Genomic DNA, 26,745 nt, shown 5'->3' with positions numbered 1-26,745 from the left:
GGGGTGCCTATCAAGCCATTGGGCAACGTGGCAGCGATACAGAGCGGATACCTGGGTAGTGGATGTCCTCCGGGAGGGATATTCTCTACCCTTTGAGTCACCACCTCCCCTCACTGACACCCCGGTCCAGTCTGGGGATAAGGCCATTTCCTTTATAACCCACCAGATGGCAAACCTCTGGGCAAACCTGGTACTGAAGAGAAGGGATGCGGTGTTATCCCGGATCTACAGATCAGTGGGCGCCAAAGCTGCAGTCTCCCTGCGCAATGGACCGCAAGGTCCCTTTCACCAACCTGTTCCCCCAAGAGGAAAGGTGTAAGGCAAAGAAGAAGAGGGGAGGAGCTCACTAGGGATGGCAAGCTCCCTCAGATGCTGCTGTCAGTGATGGGGTGCCTATCAAGCCATTGGGCAACGTGGCAGCGACACAGAGCGGAGACTTGGGTAGTGGATGTCCTCCGGGAGGGATATTCTCTACCCTTCGAGTCACCACCTCCCCTCACCGACACCCCGGTCCAGTTCCCGTCTTATCTTCAAGACCCCCAGAATAAACAGGCCCTACTTCAGGAGGTCAAAACTATGTTGAGCAAGGGAGCCATCGAAGTCGTCAAGGATCGGTCCCCGGGCTTTTACAGCAGGATCTTTCTCGTGGAGAAAGCTTCCAGCGGGTGGGGGCCAGTGATCGACCTCTCTCCCCTGAATCGTTTCGTTTGCCAGACATGGTTCAAGATGGAGACGTGCAAACAGTACTGTCAGCCATCAGGGAGGGCGACTTCATGCTGACGGTCGATTTGATGGACGCGTACTTCCAGGTACCGGTCCATCCATTGTCTCGTTGGTACCTTCGCTTGTCCTCAACGGAGTGGTCTACCAATTCAAGGTTCTGTGTTTCGGGCTGTCGACCACTCCGCAGGTGTTCATGAGAGTGTTCACCCCGATTTCAGTTTGGGCCCATTTGCGTGGGATACGTCTGCTGAGGTATTTCGACGATTGGTTGATCCTGGCAAGCTCCTGCTTGCAGTTGCTTTAGGACAGAGATTGTCTCCTCGAGCTGTGTCACGAACTAGGTGTCGTGATCAACTTCTGGAAGTCAGATCTCATCCCCAAACAGAGGACTCAGTATCTGGGCATACTGATCGACACGGCAGCAAGCAGAGTCTTTCCTTCTCAGGCTCGGATTGGCACGTTCAGGAAGGTGGCAAGGCAGTTCCTAGCGAAACAGGACCAGCCAGCTCAACAGTGACAAGTCGTGATCGGTCACCTGTCGTCATTGGAGAAGCTCATTCCACACAGTCGGCTCCACCTTCGGTCTCTCTAGTGGAGACTGAGGGACTTCTGGGATCAGTCTCGGGAGCCCCAGTCGATTCTTGTTCCCATCTCTCAGGAGGTGAGGGATGATCTCGACTGGTGGATGGACGACAGGAACCTCTGCATAGGGACACCTCTGGCCTCTCGCCCTCCGGACATGCTGCTCTTCTAAAACGCATCGAGGGAGGGCTGGGGTGCACACCTGGAGGAGTTGCTGACTTCAGGTGTGTGGGACCATCACGACAGGCACCTTCACATCAATGTCCTGGAGATGAAAGCAACGTTCTTAGGTCTTCAGTGCTTCCAGGACCGTCTGATGGGACACTCGGTGGCGCTGATGAGTGACAACACGACTGTAGTGGCATACATCAAGCAAGGGGGTCTTGTCTCCTGTGCTCTCCACGCGTTGACATTGCAGGTGCACCAATGGGCAGTAGCCCACTCTGTGGAGCTGTCGGCCAGATACATTCCAGGCAAGAGGCACGTTCTGGTGGACACGCTCAGCCGTCGGGATCAGGTAGTAGGGTCCGAGTGGTCCCTTCACCAGAGCGTAGCAGACAGGCTCTTCGACCTGTGGGGGCATCCAGTAGTGGACCTGTTCGCCACCCAGTACAACAGAAAGCTTCCAACCTTCTTCATCGTACCGGACCCATGGGCAGCTGCAGCTGCCTTCCAACACTCATGGGACAACCTCGAGGTGTATGCCTTTCCCCCGTTCTGTCTCCTTCGCCCTGTTCTCAGTCGAGTTCTGGTGTCAACGAACCTTCCAATGATCCTGGTGGCTCTACTCTCTGAGGTTCCGAGAGAGCTTTCCCTCTGGCACAACCTTCTTCGTCAGCCGCACGTAGAATGGTACCCCCAGGCCGTGGCCTCCCAGTCTCTTCTCGCCTGGAAGTTATCCACCAACTTTCGCGAGCAAGAGGCTTTTCTCGCCGAGCAACGACAGAGATGGCAGGATATCTCAGGAAGTCTTCAGCAGCGGTTTACCAGGGTAAGTGGGCCGTCCTCTGTGGTTGGTGTCATAGACAGGGTTACTCTCCGGTCAGAGCCATTCTTCAACAGGTAGCTGATTTCCTCGTCTATCTTCGTCGGGAGAAGCTCCTGTCGGTTTCAGCGGTAAAAGGATACAGGACGGCTTTGGCCCTGGTCCTAAAGTTGAAAGGCATCAATATTTCGTCCTCCCTGGAAATATATTTGCTGATGAGGAGCTTCGAACGGTCTTGCCCGCTCAGGGAACTCAGGCCCACTGAGTGGGATGTGTCTCTAGTTTTGTGGAGCCTGACTCGTGCCCCATACAAGCCACTGCGAGAAGCCACAGACAGGGATCTGACTCTCAAGACCGTCTTCTTGCTTCTTATTCATTTAAGCAGTAAATTTTAAAGAATGTGGAAATGTCCACATTATTTACATAAATTTTTCCTGAAAGCATCTGGAAGTAGTAGTCATAGACACTAGATAACTAGATAAAGAAGGCTGATAAAAAGTTAGAGAGATTAAAGTGCTGATAAGAAAGAGATTTTGATCTGAACCAAGGGGATGTCTTTTCCACCAATTCAAGAACCCTATTGCCTATCACATAGATTCAACATGGAACATTTTATGGTGAAGTCATTTAACTCCAAAAAAGCAATCTCTCATTGAGAGGGCATTCTTGTTTCCCTACAGCACAATGGATCATTGTTTCTACACTGTTCATGTCTTACTGTCTCTAGAATATTCATCAATTTTTGCAGTAGCTGCTTTGACCCAGGTTGACAATTCTGTTTAGTTGTTGTCATGTTGTCCAGGACAGAGGCCTTGATACTTCTGTGTGCACTTTTTTCCATTGAGTTGTCTGTACCTCTGGATCTGATGATCTTTGTTAAATAGTACAGTTGTGTGATTAGAAGCTTATAGGGGAAAAGGTGGATGTTACTTCAAAGTTCCAATCTCTTACATGCAATATAGAACATATCTGTTTGATATAAGAGATTATTGTAGGTTCCAAAAGAAGTTTTGTTCAAATTTCTGCTTCAGTGCATCCTATAACCAATCCTTGAGGATGTTTTGAAAATTGCAATAGACTGCTCAGTGTCTAAAATTGAAAGAACTACGGCTGTCTGGTTAGTAGTAAGGTTCTGGCTCCTTCGAATTCTTGGGCAATTGACATTGACAGTGGAAACTAGTGATGTGGGAAAGAGACCTACTTTTTCTTAGGAAATATGCAAAGTTGATGACCTTTCTATTTGCAATTTTTCAAACAGATTTGAAAAGCATCTGCAGAATAACCCTACAGTTGAAAAAGAATGTTTTACATTGTCAGCATTATAGCATCTTGAGACATACCTTGGCCAATGCATATTGTTGCTCGTTGCCGGTCGGTGAGCATTGCCTCTCTTGTGCTCAAGTACATTCAGGGATTTTTGAATCTCAATTTCTGAGCATTTATATCTCGATATTCACCAACTGGATTCTTATGACATCTGCTATTGTGTAATGATCACTCACACACCACGTGTTTTGCTAAAGCTTCCCCTTTATGATTGTTACTTTAGCAGATCATTCTTAGGACATTCCAAAAATATCATTATGCCATTGGCCCTTTGAATTAAGGTACATGTTTAAACAAAAGGGTTGATAAAGTACTACGCTGTGTCTATAAATGCATTAGGGACCATAAGTTCTCCTAAACTATTATGTTGTTATTCACAAGATGTATCCTATTCATATGGAACAAGCCCACAGGGGCCATTGACTTGAAAGTCAAGCTGCCAAAGAATATGGTGTTCATTTGAAATAAGTAATTGAAGGTAATAAGAATTACAGAAAGAAGAGATCAATTAGAAAAGAAAAAATCAAAGTGTCATTACTCATGATTAGGCATTCATCAAAAAATGAAAAATATAAAAGATTTAATGAATCTTTCCATGAAGAGTGGTACAACAGCAAACAAACATAGAATTCATTAAAAATTTTTAATTCTTAAATATAGTTTGCATCCGCAATAAAAGTTTTCAGTTTCTCATCACCTAAATGACTAAGTCAAACACTAACAGACATCACAAAGCCATAACCAAGAAGTAGAATTCTAACACATATTACAAAATATAAATTGCTCTGTTTATGTACTGCAAAACTACAAAGGCACTTCTAGAAACAGTACCTAATATTCATGCAAGACCATTTTCTAGAGCAGTTCAAAGTTTCAGACATAAAAGACAGCTTTATGAAGTGTTCATATAAATTTTCTAAATACTCTATTGGAGTAAAAGTTACCCCTTAGCTGTGGAAAGGAACCTCTCAGAGATAATGATAACTGACTTACTAAATGGTCTTACATCCTATATGTATACTAAAGCCAGACAATGTTAGTCAATATATTTCCAGATAATAACAAACTAAACAACAAACCAATTTTAATGTCAAAGCATCACAGGGATATCAAAAGGAACAACAAATTGAGCAATGGCATTTATATAAACTTGTTAAAAATATCACTTCAGGAAAATGCAAAGCTATTCACATTATTCTTACTACATGACTTAATGCTAGAAGCATAATTATTGCCTCACTTCAAAAGAAGTTAGAGAGGTTACAAAGGGAAGTATTAAGACTTATTAATCTTAAATCTAACTTTCAAACACAAAAGCTTGAGGTATCAAGTCGCAGCACAGTACTTCCACAATCAGTTCAGAACTTACCATACCAGTCTCAGTTTATTGCACTGAATGCAAAACAAGAATGACGACTCATGTCAAACTTGATTCTTAAGTATAATCTCGCCTAACAAAGCTCTTATGGATGGCCATGCTCTAAACTCTCAGGGTTATTGTCACTCGAAATATGAGTTATATGGGGTTCACGCTTTAATTCTTTGGCACTTACTTCTAACTCTTCTTCTAACACAGAAGCAACTTCCACAAAATCTGTCTGTTTTTCACCACTCTCTCTGGAATCTTTGTCACTAGAAATAGTTGCTTGATAATTTACTATATCACTGTCACTGTTCTCAGTGACTGCTACCTGAATGTTTTCGTCTTCTGTGCTGCTGCAATCATAACAGAACTCTTCATTACGTTCCTCTCCTCTGATATCAGGTTCAGCTTCTATAGCCTTTTCATGTACTATCGTTTCTTCCAAGTCTAAACCAGTACTCTGAAATAATTCATCTGTCAACTCATCTTCACCTGGATCACTTTCTGTAACTAAAACTTTTGACTCCTCTTCAGGAGCAAAGCATCCAACATTTGGAAGATTGGGATCTTGAGGTTCTTCAAGTGTGTCATCTAATACAGTATTTAGAACATGTTCATGACAATCTTTGTCCTCAGACTCTTTGTTATCCTCCTCCACCTCACTCCTGGTGCCCTCCTCCTCCTCCACTTCACTCCTGGTGCCCTCCTCCTCCTCCACTTCACTCCTGGTGCCTTCCTCCTCCTCCTCCTCCTTCTTCTTCTCCTCCTCCTCCTTCTTCTCCTCCTCCTCCTCCTTCTTCTCCTCCTCCTCCTCCTCCTCCTTCTCCTCCTCCTCCTCCTCCTTCTCCTCCTCCTCCTTCTTCTCCTCCTCCTCCTCCTCCTCCTCCTCCTCCTCCTCCTTCTCCTCCGCCTTCTCCTTCGCCTTCTCTTTCTCCTTTTCCTTCTCCTCGTTTTCTTTTATGAATTCTGAAAACACTTCCTTTCGATCTTCATCAGTGATGATGTCATCTGGTGTAGTACCATGACCTAATTCATCTTGAACGTCATCATTTGATTCCTCAATTTCATCTTCAGGATGCTGTTCTACAGTTTCTTTTTCTAATTTAGTTTTATCATTTGTTAAGAATAAAGACCAATCAATATGCTCCTTGATGGTGTTTTGCAATAAAAATATAGCTGGTTTTACTCTAACCTGCAAATGCAAAAAAAAAAATTCTCAATTTTATGCAAAGCAAAGTAAAAGCAAGTTTGGTACATAATTGCACTGAAACACTTCAGAACTGTAAAATATAAAAACATTAACAGTCATGTTTTCCTTGTTTTAAAACACAGTATTGCCAGATACCTTAACAGGAGGGAACTGCTGATAATTGAAGCTAAGATGAGAAAAGGCTTCAACATGGTTCAGTATTTCATGTGATGTTGTGTAATGCTTGAGGTTGTAAGAATATTTGGTTTTGGCCTCCACTAGAATATGGGTAAAGCTTCTCATTGCCTGGCCTCCAGCCTTCAACTTTTCAGTCTTATTGTACCTATGGAAAATAAAAGTGACGTATGGTCAGTACTCTGATAAATCAGTTCCTCAAACTTGACTGAATACACTACATAATTAATGCATGTGATAACAGAAAAAGCCATCATAGGAATATACATGCAGAAGCTCTCTATCCACAAACTTTGATATTCCAATTTCTTAGTAAATGTAGCTAAGTGCGAATACTACAACTTATCGGTCAATATAGCAGTGTGACAAAACACTGATACAAATTTATATTTTGACAACATTCCATTCTGTCAGCCAGTACAGCCACATGAAAATTATTTAAATCTGTTACAAATTTCACTCAAAGCTTGACAATATCCCATATTACAGTTTATGATCTCTTACCCATAATTCTAAGAATCAAAAAGCCCTAAAAACAACTCGAAACATTACAGATATAGTTAAAATATTGATTTAATAAAACTTGTTTTGCTTACAGTATCCAATTACACTAAGTTCGACCCCTGGTATTTGCGGGGGTTAGGGACCACAACCACCCGCAAATACCGAAAATCTTCATTAAATTGTTACCCCCTCCCCTCTAAAAACTTATCACTGCCTATTTTAATAGTTCAAACAAAAATAAACCTTAAACTAAACTAATCAAGTTACCCCTAAGAGAGAGAGAGCTGAAAAAGGAAGAGAACAAAAATACATATGAACATTAAAAATATTTAATACACTAGTGACAGCACATACACAAAGGTAAATAAAGATTAATTCACAAAACTAGGTTATAAGAATATACAATAGAAAATCAATTGTTATACAGTATAAGTAAACATTAAACTAAAATCAATTGAAAAAAAAAAAAAAAGAGGGGAAACTCCCTCACAAAGCATCAGAGCTACAAGGCAATCAGCAACTAGTAAAGCTGGTGCCCTGGTGCGTGACTGGCTACTTCCAACTCTTCCAACCAATTGCATGTCATCATGGCGCCTATGTCCAAGCAAGTAAAAAAATTATAACTTATATATGAATGCATGCACTCACTCGACAATGGCTTCATGAACCCCATGGAGTTTTAGTTTCATACTTTTATGTTAATGATATAGTACAGTAATTCATATTTCATTACAGGATACATACAGTACAGAGAGAGATATGGGGGCTTGTCCTTACGTTAAATATCAAAAGAGGGAAATTATACATGATTTATGACAGAGAAAGAGAGAATAACTCTGGAAAGAGAGAGAGAGAGAAGTTATTCTTACATTAAGTACCAACAGATGGGAGATATTCATGATTTACGAAGGAAAAAGAGAATAACTTGAGAGAGAGAGAGGTGCTACTCTTGGTCAATATGTCAAGATGATTGACAGTTAGGCCTACATCCCTTCCCACTAAGTGGAAGACTTTCTAACAGTAAAAGATTGGGAAAAGCAAAGAATTGAGTTAAAATCTTAACTAACTTAATGAATTAACATTTTGCTGTGTTTACATTAATATTATTTGAAAATTAGTAAATAATTTTTTTATCATACCCTGTATACCTTAAACTAAAAATGCTTGTAAATGCCTATTTTAATAGATCATACACCAATACTGTACATTATGAAATAATTATAAGTTTAAGATTAAGTAATTCGTATACCCACAAACCTAGTTATTGAAATGCAAAAAGTTGTAATTATAATGTGGATAATGTGATAAAATGCATGACAAAGTAATACCACATTTATCAATAAAACTATACAAAACAAATAAACACACATGTTACATATGTTTAATAAATCTCTCTCTCTCTTATCTCAGTGAGAGAGAGAGAGAACAAAAATACTATCCATACACTAGTGACAGTACGTATGCAAAGCATCCGAGCTACAAGCTGTGTGACTGGCTACTTCCAATCCTTCCAGCCAATAGCTTGTTGTCATGGAGAGAGGGGGAGGGAGGATGAACTGAGTTACATTTACATCAGTAAACCAATTACAAATTTCGGGACAGTTTTTTTTATACAGTACATATTACGATGATAATAGATCAATATTGAGGGATTTTACTGGAACATTTTGTTGATATTTTGGTGTGTTTACATTAATATTAATATTTGAAAATTAGTAAATCATTTTTGTGTTTACATTAATATTAATATCTGAAAATTAGTAAATCATTTTTATATAAAAAATAATGTATTTAGTCACAGAAATAAAATGCAAATACAGTAATTACTGGATGTTGCTCTGTGAGGTCCCGATCTGTCACCAAGACCCTCAGGGCATCCTCGCTTCAAAACAAAATCTACCGTATACACTCGAGTAACATGCGATCTCACATATCATGCGACCCCCAAATTTTCACCCATAAAAAATTATTTTATCATGTATCTCGTGTATCTTGCGAGTTCCTATTTTGAGTGTGTCAATTCATAAAGTTGGTGGTTTGGCGTGCTAATGGCTAACCCAAGTCATTTGGGTGTGTGCTGCTATTCAAATTATTTTTCTTTCAAAATCTCAAGAATTGACCATAGAAAATCCCAAGATTAAAAAAAAAAAAAAAAAAAAACCAAGATTATGCAATAATCGTACTTCTGCCAAGCCTTAGAGTCCTATATAATTCTCTCTCTCTCTCTCTCGGAAAGATACTGATAATTTGAGTCTCTTTAACCGTTGGGTATTAGCACATATATATGCACACTGTGTATGTGTGTGTGTTCATAATGTTTTAAAAATATGTAGTACAGGTAGTACATCTTTGGAAGACAAAAAAAAAAAAAAAAACATAAATTTTGTTGCTGTCAGTCACGTGGACTATATAGGTTGTGACCAGCAGGTATGCAAACAGAAATGGATTAACATTCCTCGAGAGATTAGAGATAAATCTCTCTCTCTCTCTCTCTCTCTCTCTCTCTCTCTCTCTCTCTCTCTCTCTCTCTCTCTCTCTCTCTCTCTCTCTCTCTCTCTCTCTCTCTCTCTCTCTCTCTCTCTCTCTCAGGAAAAGATACTGCTAATTTGAGTCTCTAACCAATAGTAATGTATTAGCACATACTGTGTGTGTGTGTGTGTGTGTGTGTATTCATAATGTTTTAAAAATGTGTAGTACAGGTAATACATCTTTGGAAGACAAAAGAAAAAAATTTTTTTGTTGTCAGTCATGTGGACTAAAAGAAAATAAAGTGTGACCAGCGGGTAAACAGAAATGGATTAACATTCCTTTTGAGATTAAAGAGATGAATTTTGTTTTGAAGGCATGTCAATGCAGCATCAGTAAATATCTTTTGAAAAAAAAAAAAAAAAAAATTCTTTCGTTAAGAATTTCTGAACCAACAGTTTTGCACTCAAAATAATGAGAAGGAATTCATTCTATTCTTCATGTAATCAATAAAATATGTACACTATTAAAAACTACGTACTTTATTCAAAATGCACGCACTTAATCATCATCAGCTTCAAGTGAGAAAAACGTTTTTACTCACACAGAATACATCTAAAACCTGATTGGCTGGCTGGTTGCCATGGTGGGCTGTTAGCCAATGACAGCCCTCTACTTCTGTTCTATTTATAGACATATTTCCATCCCAAATTGTATGTACGGCACTAAGTTTGAACGTTGCCATGATCGTAATTATTTGACTGATATATGATTATGTCCCTGTAGTAATATGAGAATACATTATAATAGTCATACCCTGAGCTCACATGAGGTTAGGTTCCAGAACCCCTTGCGCAAGGCGAATTTTCGTGTAACATTGGCACAGTCTCTAAAAATGCTAATAAATAGTTATTTCTAGAGTTTAAACACTAAATATGACTCTAATCATGCTCCCAAAGTATTATGCTAACTTTTAAATAAAATTAAAGTTACTGTAATTTCATTTAAAAGTTAGCTTAATATATTACCCTTAAAAAAGAAATAAATGGTTGACATAAAAATAGAGTTGGAAGAGAATTTCTCTCTCCCCTTCCGACCGATGTATTTTTAGAAATCTTCTCAACCTTGTTTTTAAGAACTTCTTTATTGTCTGTCTCTTTCTCTTTGTTCTGAAGTGCTTTTTCATGAACAAACAGTGTTTTTTATTTGTACCAATTCAACTCTTAGTCATTATGTTTCAGACTGTATTTGCCACACTAGTGTACTTACAGTTCGCAGATGGTACAGGTAAAATTAGATCAATTTAAACTGTCTATTGTACAGGTAAAGATGTACAGAGAAACAACAAGTTGTAAAACTGTCTCAACGCTAACTACGAGAGAGAGAGATAAGGGTTGCCCTTACTTAAGGGAGTGACATTATTTATCAATTATTACCAAGACAGAAAGAATAAAACATGACAAAGAGAGAGATCTGTCTTTACTTAAAATATCAAGTTAAATTATTTATGAATTATTATGGAGACAGAGAGAATAACAAGTGAGAGAGAGAGATAAGTTATTCTTACATTAGATATCAAAAGATTCAAATTCATGATTTATGAAAGAAAAAGGAAAATGAAAGAAAGAAAAAGAGAGAGAGGGATGGTGCATAGAAATCCTTTGACATGCTGTGGGCGATGATTGACATATTTGACAGCTTTGCCCTCACCCCTCTCTTCAAAGGTTTCACAAAAGATTGGGGAAATTATATTTGTTTGTTTAAAATATCACATAATCTACTACAGAAATGTATAAATTTTGTCATTATATTTATTTTATTATTATTATTATTATTTGAAAATTAGTACTGTACTTATTATTAGGTAAATCATTTATTTATCATGCAAAACAAATAAACATATACATGTAACCATAAATATTCTCTCATCTCAGTATGAGAGAGAGAGAAATTATTATTTTTATTATTTAATGTAATGTAATTTACACATAAAAGCTTGAAAACTTATTACATAAAAATGTAAACAAACACTTTTGCAGGATTCCTTGAAGATTCGCAAATGTCGCATGTCTGTGAAAAAATCGCGTATGACAATTAGTTCGGTTCCAATAAAAAGTTTGTGTGGTCTGTGAATTCGCGCAACTCGAATTGTGTAAGATCAAGGTATGTATTACTGTACTGTACCCTTATTCACTATGGAGGAAAGATCGGTAAGCAAGTATACTGCTAAATTTAAGCTGCAAGTTGTTGCTGAAGCTGAGAAAAGAATGTTCAAGCTGCTAATAACTATAAATTATCATGCATTGGCAACATGGATAAGAAAAGTATTTTAATCAAAATTACTGGTCATGAAAGAACACATTTTACTGTTGCTTTCATGCCGATAAAAGATAAATACATAAAGCTCGTATTATGATGAAACCAAGTGAAAATAGTGAAAGGAATCTGTTTATTTTTTTACGCAACAAGCATGCCCACAACGCCATCTGTTAATGAAAAAAAAACTAAATTTAGTTCACAACGAGAAGTATTTAAAAACACTTCATATAATGAAATATAACCTTGTCCCATACAAATAAAGTATCTAGACTCATTTACGCTAACTAGAAGCAAGAAAATTGCTCTGAATTGAGTTAAATATGGTGAAATAAACTTATTGCGCAAAGTAATTACCCTCAGCTGATTTCCAAACACTGATCGCTATGTTCGTATTTTATGATACAAGAGTAATATGAGAATACATACAATATTACTGGACACAGTGAAGTAAAGCATAACTTTTTAAAAACCAAGATGCATACTGTATTCGTTGTTTTATTTTATAATATGATAGTAATATGTGAATATTACATACGCTAATTTTATATCTCGTGTATGATGCGACCCCTTTAAAATTACTCTAGATCTTCAAAATCACATGATACACGAGTATATATGGTACATGACACACCGAGTACTTTCAGGAAACACAGCTCCAGTGCTTTGATTCACACTATCTTTTATGCATTTTTCAGAAGATACTTTGTCCTTGTTAGAACTGTAATTACTATTGTAAGGCATTGCAAGCTTTCTAACCATATGTATTTGAAATCTCTTCCTAATTTGTATATAAAATTGTTAACCATTCTTCAGGTAGGAGAAAACACATCTGACAATATACAGTATAGACATCCCTCTGTTTTTCCTTAATGTCATATGCTACTTTTTTACGCTCGCAAAAGTTCTTGACCTGTCAGAGATGTTGTGCCAATAAATCAGAATACCTTCAATATGCCTCTTAAGCACCACCTCATTATACTGGTGACCCTGAAGATGACCGACACTGCCACCGCCAGCACCAGCCCATCTAGCGACAACACTGCAGCAGCAAGCATCCACCTACCGCCCTTCACAACCCGCAACCCAGAGGCCTGTTCTTCAGAGCGGTCTAAGATCTCCTCTTCAACCTGCAAAGCCGACGCCAACGCCATCCTCGAGTTTCTGCCAGATGATGTCTTCGAGCAGATGGCAGGATGGCTTGCCAGCCAACAGACAACCATCACCTACAAAATGCTGAAAGCCCAACTAAGGTTGTCCTTCAGCATGCAGCCTGCCCTCAAAGCTAGGAAATTCCTAGGCAACGTAAGGGCAGCAATAGGAAACCAGCAGCCGTTGCACGTCTCCGAGCAACTGCGGCAGCTAGTTACGATCCCCATCACAATAGACACTACATTGGACCTTGTGAGAGAGGTCCTACTCACAAAATTACCCTGCCAAACAGTCATGGCCATCCCCAATGCATCAACCATGGACCTCAATGATTTCCTGAAAACAGTCAATGCCATCCACCTTGCCCACAAGTTGATGGAGCCTACACAACCACCCATAACAGCAGCCACCGCAGAGTCATAGCAGCAGACTGACACAGAGATCGACAGTGATCCAGAGGGCCCCTATACTCTGCTACTGGAGCTCCAGGTGGAAAAACAGACCCATTTACAAGCCCAAAACAGAACATCTCAAGGGCATATATTTCTACCACTGGAGGTTCGGGAGTGAAGCCCAAAAATGTGAAAATGATTGCCGACTGTCAGAAAACATGCAAAGGGGTCGCAGCAACAACCCAACAAAATAAACATATCTGGTGGGAATACTGGTTGTCTTGTAAGAGAAACCGCACCTGGTTTCCGCTGTCTTTCTTCCAGGTACAGGCAAAAAGACTCTACGTGTTTTTTCATCATAGAAAAATCAAATATGGAGTTCCTGGTCAACACTGGCGCTTGCAAATCATTCGTGCCAGCCAACCCGCATGAACGAACGCCTCAATCCAACTCCCAGCACCCTACAGGTGTCCACTGCCAGCAAAGCCCCACTGAAAATATGCGGGAAAAGGACCATGAATTTGCCGTTTGGCAGGAAGCAGTACAACTGGACATTCGTCACAGCAGACCTAACAATCGCACTTTTAGGAGCAGACTTCCTAATAGCCCACAACACACTAGTAGACATAGTGAAACTGCAGCTGATCACAGGACCTGCCCCCACAGCCCCACTCACACCGACTCCAGCACCAGAGACAAGTTGCCTCCTACAGGAGTTCCTGGAGGTATTTAAGAACAACCTGCAATATGACCTGACTAAACCCACAAAGCACCACATCCAGCACTACATAGTCACCGAAGGTCCCCCACTGCACGCCCATTTTAGATGTCTGGCCCCAGAAAACTAGCCCATGCCAAACAAGCTTTCTGGGACATGGAACGGGCAGGAATATGCCAAAAAGTCTTCAGCCCCTGGGCATCTCCCCTACTCATGGTACCAAAAACTGACGGCACATGGCAACCCTGCAGTGACTACTGGAGACTAACATCAAGACAGCACTTGACAGGTACCCACTGCTGAATATCGCTGACATAACGAACCAGATGGAGAGCACCAAAATATTTACGAAGATTGACCTATCGAAGGGATACTTCCAAGTCCAGGTCGCAAAGGAGAACATGGAAAAAATGGCCTTTATCATCCCCTTTCAGCATATACCCCTTCAACCACAGCTGCTTCGGCCTTCGGAACTCAGGTGCGACCTTCCGTCTGATGGATGAAATCCTGGGCAACCTGCCCTTCTGTGTTGTCTATGTCAACAACATGCTGATATTCAACCCCAACATCAAAAAACACATGAGAGACATCAGGCGGGTCCTGCAAATACTTAAAGAAAAAAGACTTACAGTCCAAAAAGACAAAACCAGTAGTAGAATTCCTGGGCCACCAAATAAACACCGATGGTGTCAAACCCTTGCCGATGAAGGTCCAAGCAATCACCAATTTCCCAAAACCAAAAACACTCAAAGGAGTCCAAGAATTCACAGGAATGATTAGCTATTACCACTGTTTCATACCCAACCTTCCTGAAATAATGGCCCCAATATATGACTGCTTAAATGGAAAACCTAAAAAACTATGTTGGCATGAAAAACAAGATTAAAGCCTTCACACCACTAAAAAAGCAATCACCTCTGCTGCCACACTAATCTTTCCTTTACCCCATAGGTCCCTCACCATAATGATGGATGCGAGTAGCACAGCAGTGGGCATGGTACTCGAACACGACACAGAAGATGGTCGTCACCCATGGGCATTCTTTAGCAAGAAGTTATTGCCAGCAGAACAAAAGTACTCCACATTCGACATTCGACCGAGAGTTACTGGCAGTCCACAGAGCTATCTTCCACTTCCGACACATGATAGGAACAATTTGTGGTGCAGACGAACCACTAACTGCTGGTGCATGCCTCACCAAAAGCGGAGATGGGTGGTTAGCAAGACAGCAGCGTCACCTAACATCTATAGCAGAAAACTCCTGCACCATCAGATACTTATAGACCTCTTCCAACAACGTGGCAGACACCCTTTCCCAAAATTCCATCAACACCGTCCAGATAGGGATATCGTATCCCGAAATTACATCAGTTCAGAAGGATGACATGGACCTACAGCAACTTCAGCAGGAGAACCCTGCCCTTATGAAGAGCGACTTATCCATCAATGATGGAGAGACGACCATCACCTGCGAGATGAGTACTGGACGCCCTCGCCCATACCTGCCGTTAGGCTTGAGAAAATAAAGCCTTCAACCTCGCCCACAACCTGTCCCACCCATCAGGCAGATCCACCTCCCAAACTTTGTCAGAGCGGTACATCTGGTGGGGAATGAAGGCGGACATCAAAAAGTGGGCAAGAGAAAGCCTCCCATGCCAAACATAAAAAATAATGAGGCACACAGAGACAGGGATAGGAAAATTCCAGACAACACAGCGACAACTGGCCCACATCCATGTTGACATCGTGGGAGAGTACTGTGAGGTCCAGACCTGTAGCTGGGACCCTCAGGGAATCCTCACTTCATAACAAAACCTAAATGACACACCGAGTACTCTCAGGAAACACAGTCCAGTGCTCTCAATTCAAACAATCTTTTAAGTATTTTTCAGAAGATAATTTATGTCCTTGTTAGAACTGTAGTTACTAATGTATGTACTGTAAGGTATTGCAAGCTTTCCAACCATATGTATTTGAAATCTCTTCCTAAATTGTAAATAGAATTGATAACCATTCTTCAGGTGTGAGAAAACACATCTCACAGTATATAGACGTCCCTCTGTTTTTCCCTAATGTCAAATGCTACTTTTTAGCTTGTGTTCACAAGAGTATTTAACCTGTCAAGAGATTTTGTATCAATAAATCAGAATACTGTACCTTCAATCAGCCTCTTACTCGCTACCTCGTTATAGCTCTACAGAAAAATTTTCTGCGATTCTATTTCCACAGAAAAACAAGCGATAACTGAAGCTGTGAATGCTAAACCACTATCTAGCGGGGAACGACTGTGCATTGCATGTATTATCATATTGTATTATAGAATACAAACATTGCAATAGTGAGCCATTTGCCTTTACTGTACAATAGTATCATTTATACTCTCTAAATCTGAGGTGACTGAGTATTTACATCTCACTACCATTAATTCTTAGATGAAACATAATTCTGGGTTTTCTTTTTAAGACCTCCATTCCATGAAGGATGAATAAAAATGTATTTTATTTTTACTTACAGAAATTACCATGACAATCAGCACGTTTTATCAAGACAACTTTAACCACCTCATAAACGTGCGATAATTACGGCAAACGACGTTGGCAAACATGTTTCTCGATTTGGTTGTTTGTGTTAGTACCTGCTAATGTGTACAGTATACCAGTGTTTTGCATGAAATACTACATGGTTGTTAATTATAAGAAGTGGTTCAAAAAGAACCACAAGTTTGATTTGAACTTCTAGTCCTATTACTTTGTCAAAAGGCTAAATTGCATGTACATGTAACAAGCACTTTCAATAGATCTTACAGAAACCAAGGAAGGCATAGGAAGCCTAGCATGGTGTAATCTATCATAATGAAACTCGCACGGTAAGCATATCGTAGTGTATTTTAATGAAAAGGCACACGATTTATGTGATGAAATCATGCTTTGGTAACATAATTTTTCGGGTTGCATATACGACATCAGAAGATACATGAGTATGTAGGTTAATTACTGTTCTTTTGATGCTGAACATTATTGAGCTTTTTATAGTTTTTTTGGGTAGAAATAAAATTTGCTGCTCTATTTATGGAGCACAAGCTCCAGTGCTGCAATCTGAAAAAATCTGAAAACTGAAACACAGCTGGCCCCTGAGGTTTCAGGTACAGGATTATGAACCTTATATATTAGTGAATACAACTGAAAACAAATGATAAAAAGTGCAGCATACTGCATTCAAATTTGATCATATTCCAAATTATCAATCAATATGGCCAAGTAACAAAATGAAGAACTGATTTTTATAGACTGGCATCACAACTACTGTGGTATCAACACTGAAAAAAGTAAGTAATCCCTCAATTATCCGACATACCCCCACCGAAACCTTGGGTTCCTTTTTCGGACCCCAGAAGGATTCGAGGCGCGAAGGAGGATCCACAGATGAGGCCTTGGTCCCTTCCCCAAGGTCATTGTGCTGATGAATCAGCGCAGTGACTTCTGCAAAAGTCCTCTGTATCTTAGGGGTGTCTGCATCCTGGGGGAGAGGATCCTCAGGTCCTTCCAGGGTTCAGTCCTCCCGGTCTACTCTCCCGGCAGGAGGGGGAACCTCAACAGACCCCTTGGATCCATCCTGCACTACATGGGCACACAACCTGGTCGATCCGAGGACTGAGCCATGAGCATAGGCATTTGTAGTAAAACCCCAGGGAGACGACTCACCAGAGTTCCTCCTGTCCGACTTGCACCTCCACACCTCCTAGGGGAGCTACAGGAGGTTGAGGGGACAGGCAAGGAGGATCAGGCACCCCTGCTGGTCCTGCTGGTAGAACCAGCAGGAGGAGCAGGCCAAGAGCAGTCACCAACCCATGGTGATGACAGCAGCTTTGGGTCCAGGAGAACGCTTTCGCCTTGGCAAAGCGTTGTCCCAAGGAGAGCGTAGTGGTTTGCGCAAGCCAAGCCAAGCCAAGCGCTCGACTCCACCTAGCCAGGCTGGCCACGTGAACGTGACTGGGGACTGGGTAGAGTCAAGCAAGCGGCTGGCTGGCAAGAACTTATGCTGTCCTCTTGATGAGCCCCAGTCTTCTTCAAGGCTGGGACCTCGCGAGATGACTGTACAGGGGACCTCCTCTCTGTCTCACCAGGTATTCGGGCTTAAGAGGCCGAAGCACCTACCGGGGAACCTTGCTTGGCACTCGAGGAAGTGCTAGCAGGAAGAGCCGAGACACCTGCATGTCTGGGCTCTTTCTCTCGTCCTGTGCCCGAATCAGTACAGAGAAGAAGATGAAGGGGAGTCCTCACCCAAAGGAGAGGCACCCAGAAGGGGAAGCTTGCCAGGAGAGAGAAACTATCCCGAAGGGTTAGCTACTAAGGGAGTCATTGGGGGCATGTAACCCTCAGATGATGCCTTGGCAGGCTTCCTCTGGTACTGTCTCCATCCCTCAAACTTCATCCACTGCTCAGCTGACCAGGAGCAACACTCAGCACAAGGCGAAGCACGAGAACACACACGCCCCCTGCAAGAAGAGCAAAGTGCGTGCCGGTCTTTATCAATAGTAGAGCGAAAGCTATTGCATTTCTTATCGTCAACCCCAGGACACATGCTGGGGAAGGCGGGCTTACGGGGCTAATCAAGAGCTTTTAAGATTATAAAAAGACAGAATGAAACAAGAAAAAGATCCCACCAGGAAAAAGTAGCAAAGAAAACACATCTACCCCATACAATGGTCGAAAGCAAATTGAAATGTTTGCATCCAGGAAGGTGGGACTCCCGCCTCCCAGACGGTAGTTAACTGCCTAACCACCTTGTTCGAAAGTTAAATGGCTGTTTCCTATTTTGCTGAAAGTAATTCCTAATGTAAAGGACACATGATTTGTATACGTGTTGGAACAATTTACAATTAAAAGGATCTCTTTTAATATAAACCAAATAAGTTAAACAATCATCCTTATAATGTCCAAAAAAGTTAAACACTCATCCTTCTCTAACTCAAGTGTAAATTTAATAGAAGGGACTTGATCATTTAGTTGAGCCAATGTCTTATTTACACCAAATCTTTGAGTATGATGGCTATATCATCAACATAACAGTTCCATGTTACAGGAAAATGGAAAATCTTGGGGATGTAAAGGTATTAAAAAAATTCCATATATAAATTTGAAAGAACAGGTGAAATTGAGTTTCCCATTGCCATACCAAATGTGTTTAAAATATTCCCCTTCCAATATTTATAAGGGCTAGTAAAAACACAAAGAACATAACCCTATGAGACCAATAATTAGTTCTGTTAGTTTCATAACTTATAAGCTTTCAAAATATCTAACAAAATTATTGTCACCATTGCTAGGAACTATTTCTGGTACCCATCTTATTAATTCTTTAGATTTGACAGATAAAACTGATGGTATTACAATCAATCCAGATTCACAGTTAATAAGTTTTGCTCTATGTTCCTTATTCACTAAAGTGCCCATTGACTCAGCACTGGAATGCCTTAAAAGTATATTGCATAAAGTTGATTTGCCATTAACAATTAGCCAGGTCTTAGAATTAATAAGATTATGCATATGTGATTGTAAATTTATTTTCAATGGGGAATATTTTAAACAATCATTTGGTATGGCAATGGGAAACCCACTTTCAACTGTTCTTTCAAATTTATATATGCAGGCCTCCCAGCAGCCCTTCAAAAAAAGTAGGGGTCTGACCTAAAAAGAGTAGGAGTTACAATCTTGAAGAGGTAGGAGTGCCACATGGATATATTTTCATATGAGACATTTTAAGCATTTAAATGCATACATGTAGTAATGTTTAAAATTCATTATCAAAGAATAATCAATTAGTAAAAGTAGGCAGTGTTACTTGCTTCATTATATTAACCCTTAAACGCCAACTGGACGTATCGTAAGTCGACTAAAATTGTCTGTCGGGTGACGAGTGGACGTACCGTACGTCGACTACAAAAAATTTCAACCTTCGGTCAACTTTGACTCGACCAAAATGGTCGAAAAACACAATTGTAAGCTAAAACTCTTACATTCTAGTAATATTCAATCATTTACCTTCATTTTGCAACAAATTGGAAGTCTCTAGCACAATATTTCGATTTATGGTGAATTTTTGAAAAAAACTTTTTCCTTACATCCGCGCAGTAACTCTGCCGAAAATTTCAGAAATTCTTTTGTCATTTTGTTGTAATTTTTGCACTGTTTTATATTAGCCGTTACATAAAGTTTTATATATGAAAATGTGCACAATTTCATGTAAAATACAAAAACAACAACCCATGGTTGTAGCTTTTATCAATTTTGAAATATTTTCATATAAATCACGATAAGTACCAAAATTTAAACCTTCGGTCAACTTTGACTCAACCGAAATGGTCGAAAAATGCAATTGTAAGCTAAAACTCTTACATTCCAGTAATATTCAATCATTTACCTTCATTTTGCAACAAATTGGAAGTCTCTAGCACAATATTTCGATTTATGGTGAATTTTTGAAAAAAACTTTTTCCTTACATCCGCGCGCAGTAACTCTGCCAAACATCTCGGAAATTCTTTCGTCACTTTGTCGTAATGTTTGCACCGTTTTATATTAGTCGTTACATAAAGTTTTATATGAAAAAGTGCACAATTTCATGTAGAATACAACAAAAAATAACTCATGGTTGTAGCTTTTATCAGTTTTGAAATATTTTCATATAAATCACGATAAGTGCCAAAATTTCAACCTTCGGTCAACTTTGACTCGACCGAAATGGTCGAAAAACGCAATTGTAAGCTAAAACTCTTACATTCTAGTAATATTCAATCATTTACCTTCATTTTGCAACAGACTGGAAGTCTCTAGCACAATATTTCGATTTATGGTGAATTTTTTATAAAAACTTTTTCCTTACGTCCGCGCGCGGTAACTCGGCCAAACATCTCAGAAATTCTTTTGTCACTTTGTCGTAATGTTTGCACCGTTTTATATTAGTCGTTACATAAAGTTTTATATATGGAAATGTGCGCAATTTCATGTAGAATACAACATAAAATAACTCATGGTTGTAGCTTTTATCAGTTTTGAAATATTTTCACATAAATCACGATAAGTGCCAAAATTTCAACCTTCGGTCAACTTTGACTCGACCGAAATGGTCGAAAACTGCAATTGTAAGCTAAAACACTTACAGTCTAGTAATATTCAATCAATTACCTTCATTTTGCAACAAACGGGAAGTCTCTAGCACAATATTTCGATTTATGGTGAATTTTTGAAAAAACTTTTTTACGTCTGCGCGTTACGAATTCATGCATCATTTTGTGATAATATTTTCTCTGTGTTGCTTTGATCATTTTACAATTTGTTATATACCAAAATCATTGCAATTTAGTGTACAATACAAAAAAAAAAAAAACTCATTAGCTTTAACCGTTTTGCTCACAGCGCGATTTGTATACAATTATATGAAATTTTTTTTTTGCACTCATATATTTCAATATTTATATATGATAATGACATTTTTTTTCATTTCTGATGGCTGCATACTAAACTTCAGGCAATGACAAAAAAAGGAGCCAAAAATGAACTCTTAATCTTAAAAACTAAGTGTGCTGTGATTTTTGAAAAAAAACTTTTTCCGGCGCTAACTCCCGAATACGGCGCATAACAGACACTTTTGTAAATAGAGGCTCGGCGTTTAAGGGTTAAAGACATTTTTGAAAGGGGGAAATCTAATTTTGCAAATTCCACAGACCACCTGAAAAAAGGAGCAAAGAAACTTGAAGTTAAGCTTACCACATCACTTATAAGTACAGCTGAATGACAAATATAAATGATATACAAATCAATAACCAAACACGTTGCCACACTCATTCAACAAACTTCTGTATCCTTACTATCAAGATACCTGATGACAAACCTGCAAAGGACAGGGTTATACATTAAGACAACATTACTCTCACACCAGCATTACAATCTTTCAATGAAATGAAAGACTGTTTTGGTTAGGGGGCCAGATATCTCTCTAAATAGTACAGTACTGACTTTGGTGATTGTTTACACAAACATTTATGTACCATTACATGGCAGCCTGTATATAAACTGAAAACATTATCACTACTAATGTGGTTAATCAACAAATCAATGACCAAGCACATTGCCACACTCATTCAACACACGTATTCTTATACCTATTCAATTAAAACACTGATTTTTTTTTAATCCTTTCAAACTTTTTAGTAAGAGTTTCCTAAAAAAAAAAGTAGGAATAAGTAGGAGGGGATCTGAAAAAGTAGGAAAAGTAGGAGCACTAGGCAGAGTGTATATGGAATTTTTTAACGCCTTTACATTCCCAAGATTTTCCATTTTCCTGTAACATGGTGTTGTTATGTTGATGATACTCTGGCCATCAAACCCAAAGATTTAGATGTAAATAACATATTGGCTCATTTAGTTACCCAAAGATTTAGATGTAAATAACATATTGGCTCAACTAAATGATCAAGTCCCTTCTATAAAATTTACACTCAAGTCAGAGAAAGATGAATGTTTACCTTTTTTAGACATTTATATTAAAATTAAATCTTTTCATTCTAAATTTAGTATTTATAGGAAAAAGACAAATAATCTGACATATGTACACTACTATTCACGGCATCATATAAATATCAAAATTTCAGTTTTTTCATCAATGTTTCTTCGAGCCTTGCAAATTGCCAGTTCTGAAATTTTAGATCAAGAATTCAAAAACATCTGAAAAATAGGAAGATATCTATGCTATCCAACCCACATTATGGATATTTGTTACAATAAAGCTATAAAGACAATTTATGAAAATTTGGAAAGAAAAAAGAAGTGTCCTCAATGTGTCTTTTGCATATATTAAAAAAATGCTTATAAAAAATAGCCCCTGAAAAGATAACAATATTGTATACAAAATTCCTTGTATGGATTGTGATTTATTTTACTTAGGTCAGACCAGTAAAGTGATTTGTTCTACTTAGGTCAGACCAGTAAAGAATTAAATACCAGATCAAAACAACATAAATATTCAGTAAGAACAGGCCAGACTAATAATGCTCATTTTTGCATCTAAGTGAAAAGTCTGACAGAATAAATTGGACACAGCATTGTAATATCATGAAGTAATGAAACTATTTCCAGGAACTTGTTGGAATCTGTTACGATTCAGCTGACATGGGGAAAAATCTTAATGGAAGCCCAGGATTATTTTCTTTTGACCCTGTAATAAAACATGTTCCAGAAAGATTTGAAAGATAGAATAAAGAGGATTATCAATAGGTATATAGTGTGAGATTTTGTTTGTAAGTCGGAACCTAAGCTTACATAATGAAGTGAGTCAGTAAAAAATAAAAAATTAATAGAAAAGAAAACAATTCCTGAGCACATACACACACAAAGTGCAAGGGTAAATATTATCCTTACATTTACTCTCATGATAAATTACAGTACTGTAGAATAAATAAAAAAAAAAACAATTCCATACCTTTACTCCTGTGGTTGGCTTGCATACTGGGTGTTGCAAAGGAGGAGGAGAGAGAGAGAGAGAGAGAGAGAGAGAGAGAGAGAGAGAGAGAGAGAGAGAGAGAGAGAGAGAGAGAGAACTGAGGTGTTTACATCGAAGTCTAAGCACAGTATAAATGGATTCTGTGAGTGAAATGAAGTTTTATTGATATTTTGCCATGTTTCTTCATTAAAGCATATGTATACTGAGAAAGAGACACAGAGAGGCAACTGAGGTCTTTACATCGAAGTCTAAGTACAGAATCTAAGTGAAATAACATTTTATTGATATTTTGCTGTTTTTTCAGTAAAGGATATGTATACTGAGAGAGAGAGAGAACTGAGGTGTTTACAGTAACTAGCTGGGAACAAGACTTCACAGGCATGGTTAAACTATTGCTGGGAAGGAGAATAAGAATGTTGGTTTTGTGTTTCCTACGTATGAAATTTTTATCTTAAATATTTTTACAGTGATTAGAGATGAAATATCAAGTGATAAAATATTCCCTTGTGTACAGTTATAATGTGTGATAATCATAGTCAACTAAACTTGTAATGAAATTCGGTACAGTTTAAGACAAAACAAAAAAACATGGCAACACGTACCTACGTATGTACAGTATACACTCAATCTCATAGTTAACTCCCTGGGTTTGGTTATTTCCGTGTTTTTTTTAATTGATATTCCATTAAAAGATATGTACAGTACAGTATTGATATACAGTATAGAAAGAGAGAGAGAGAGATTCTCTTGTTTGGTTTTTAAATATTTTTATGATGATTAGATCAACATATTAATACTGTGTAGATGTATTCTTGTATTCTGTAAGTGAAATGATGTTCACTGATATTTTGCTGTTTTTCCATTAAAGGATATGTATACTGGAGAGAGAGAGAGAGATGGAACAAGAATTTTTTAGTAAATTCACAGGAGGTGGTGAGGGCGTAACCACAAAACGACTTAGGTTGAGTAAGCATAACCCTTGAACTTATTGTAGGCTATGTATGAGAGAGAGAGAGAGAGAGAGAGAGAGAGAGAGAGAGAGAGAGAGAGAGAGAGAGAGAGAGAGAGAGAGAGAGAGAGAGAGAGAGAGAGAGAGAGAACACTAATTAATTTATTAATAAAATTATAGTTATAAAACTACTTACTTCCAATGGTCATATAACTGAGTAAATCTTGAAACACCAGTCTGAGAAGCATAATTGTCAATGTGCACATTGACATAGCTTTCAGGAGGCACTATTTCATGTAACTTGTGGATTGCTAAGCCGCCTGGGTAATTGTTTGCTGATATAGTCAGTAATAATGTTGTAAATGAAATATTGCCAAGCAAATGAAGTGCTGCCCCCAATGCAAACACCTGACGAATTCCTGATTTCTCACGTCCTTCCCAACTGTAAAGAAAGTTGAAAAATGAATGATCTTACATAGTACATATAGAAATACAAAATAAAATCACTTTACTTTCTCAAATAAAACTTTTTTCAAAAAAAGAATGCAAAACTGAAGCCAAACAACAAATGACACTTGACCCATTAGGGAAGTGTTCAACTTGTGTCCCACTGTCTTGCACCATCTGTTTTATTTTTTCTTTCAAGTTATTTTTATCTCTTTATGCACATTCACTGTTTGTGCACAACTTTACAGCACTTATCTAAAGTATTTGTCCATCCATCATTTTTACACGTACACACATTCCCAGACACCATCCTCTCTCTGAGATACTGTATTCAAATTGCAGAACTCATTTACCAGTTTCCAAATCTCCTTTCTTTCAGTTGAAGTCTACATACCCATACTCCCTTGGCACTTTTCTTGCTGGATATCAAAACAGTCTAGTTTACTGTCTTGGAAATGGTATGCTAAGTCTTTAAAACAATTATCACTCTCAATGTAAAACAATTATCTCTCAATGCTATGTCCCAAAGGTGCAAAGATGATTACTGAGGAAGAATAATAAGGTATCATCACCAATGCCATGATCCAAACCCGTTATGTACAGGCCTAATATTGTGAAGCGACCCAGCCATGCCCCTAAGGGTCTTGCTCCTTGAATAAGACTGAAAGAGGATCACCAATTTTGACTTATTCAAACCAATGCAGGGCTCCTTTTCTCACATTGCAGAGTATTATCAGCAATAAACACACTTCTGTCAAGTACCAGCCACCCTACTGATTAACTTAAGAGTGGATATGAATAAAACCTGTTACCTGAATGCCCCAAACCCTATTCCTTAATAACCTATTTTAACAGTACCACAGCTGACTGCTCTTATTCCCATACCCCCTTTTCTAGTATATAACTCTAATAAGTACCTCACCTATAATGTTGCCTGCTGTCCTATGAACAATAAATCGATCAAAATGCATACTTTATTAATAAAACAAAAGCATTCACATCCAGGGTTCAAGAATAGAGTAAGCTTTAGGTAACAAAATAAAGTATGCCAAGCCTTGCATGTTGGCCTGTACAGTATGTCATTGTTTTTGGAAGCTATGAAATCTTTGGCAGACTCATTATTTATGGGACTTGTCTGATAGTGAAGGCAATATTTTTGCCACATATTCCTCCTGTAAATTGCTCTCGTTCCTTCACAGTTTAGAGACGTGAACCAATTAGAGGAGGATGGAGGAAGTACTAAATAAAAATAGTACATGGTTTGCATATATAAAATAAAAATCATTACAGTATAAAGTACTTTGTGTGCCAAGATGAACTGCAAATACCTATAGTTATGGGATGGTGGTGCTTGATTCATGAGTCCTTCATTAATTTTGTCATTTTTATTGAATTTGAGATTATCAACCGGAACCTACCCAAAATTACTAAATCCTTATTGGTAATAGGATGAGGTAACATTTACATAGAGAAAAAGGGTGTTCTATTTAAATGATCAGTTGCAATACCAAAAAAGCTTTAGTAACAAACTCCTGTCATCTATGAAGATACCAAGCCACAAAATGAACTACTGCAGCATCTAGATTTCTATCAGTGTCTGGTAATTTTTTGGAAACAGGCTCAAATGTTTCACATCCCCTCTATGGAGGTTGCACTGCTCACTGTACTGTACTACAGTGTTACCCCATTTTTTGCGGGGATAGGTTCCAGAACGTACCGCAGAAATGCAAAATCCCCGGAAATGCAAAAATCCCCTTTAGGATGCTTATAACTGGCTTATAGCTGCCAAATACCCTGTACCCCTTACATTAAAACATTTATAACTGCCTATTTCAACTTTTCAGTGCTTAATTTGATATTTCAAACAAAAATATACCTTAAATTATCATAGTAAAACAATTTACAGTAATATCATTTCAAACAAAAATACACATTCCCAAAA

General features: G+C 38.7%; 1 protein-coding gene across 5 annotated transcripts in view; it reads right to left on the bottom strand.

The window, feature by feature from the left end:
• Positions 1 to 4,242: 4,242 nt before the first annotated feature.
• Alg12 (Alg12 alpha-1,6-mannosyltransferase) overlaps positions 4,243 to 26,745 on the bottom strand; it is a 101,688-nt gene continuing 79,185 nt past the window's right edge. For 4 of the 5 annotated variants that reach the window (XM_067111377.1, XM_067111380.1, XM_067111378.1 and 1 more), the window contains 3 exons: positions 24,553 to 24,798; positions 6,325 to 6,511; positions 4,243 to 6,171 (listed from right to left, as the gene is read on the bottom strand). In XM_067111377.1, the coding sequence (XP_066967478.1) occupies positions 5,080 to 6,171; positions 6,325 to 6,511; positions 24,553 to 24,798 (1,525 nt within the window). In that variant the 3' untranslated portion in view covers positions 4,243 to 5,079. The remainder of the gene's footprint in view (positions 6,172 to 6,324; positions 6,512 to 24,552; positions 24,799 to 26,745) is intronic. The other variant, XM_067111379.1, reaches the window with a different exon arrangement.

This window comes from Macrobrachium rosenbergii, chromosome 11 (assembly GCF_040412425.1).
Source record: "Macrobrachium rosenbergii isolate ZJJX-2024 chromosome 11, ASM4041242v1, whole genome shotgun sequence".
NCBI classification, from domain to species: domain Eukaryota; kingdom Metazoa; phylum Arthropoda; class Malacostraca; order Decapoda; family Palaemonidae; genus Macrobrachium; species Macrobrachium rosenbergii.
This window is presented reverse-complemented; position numbering and strand designations above follow the sequence as displayed.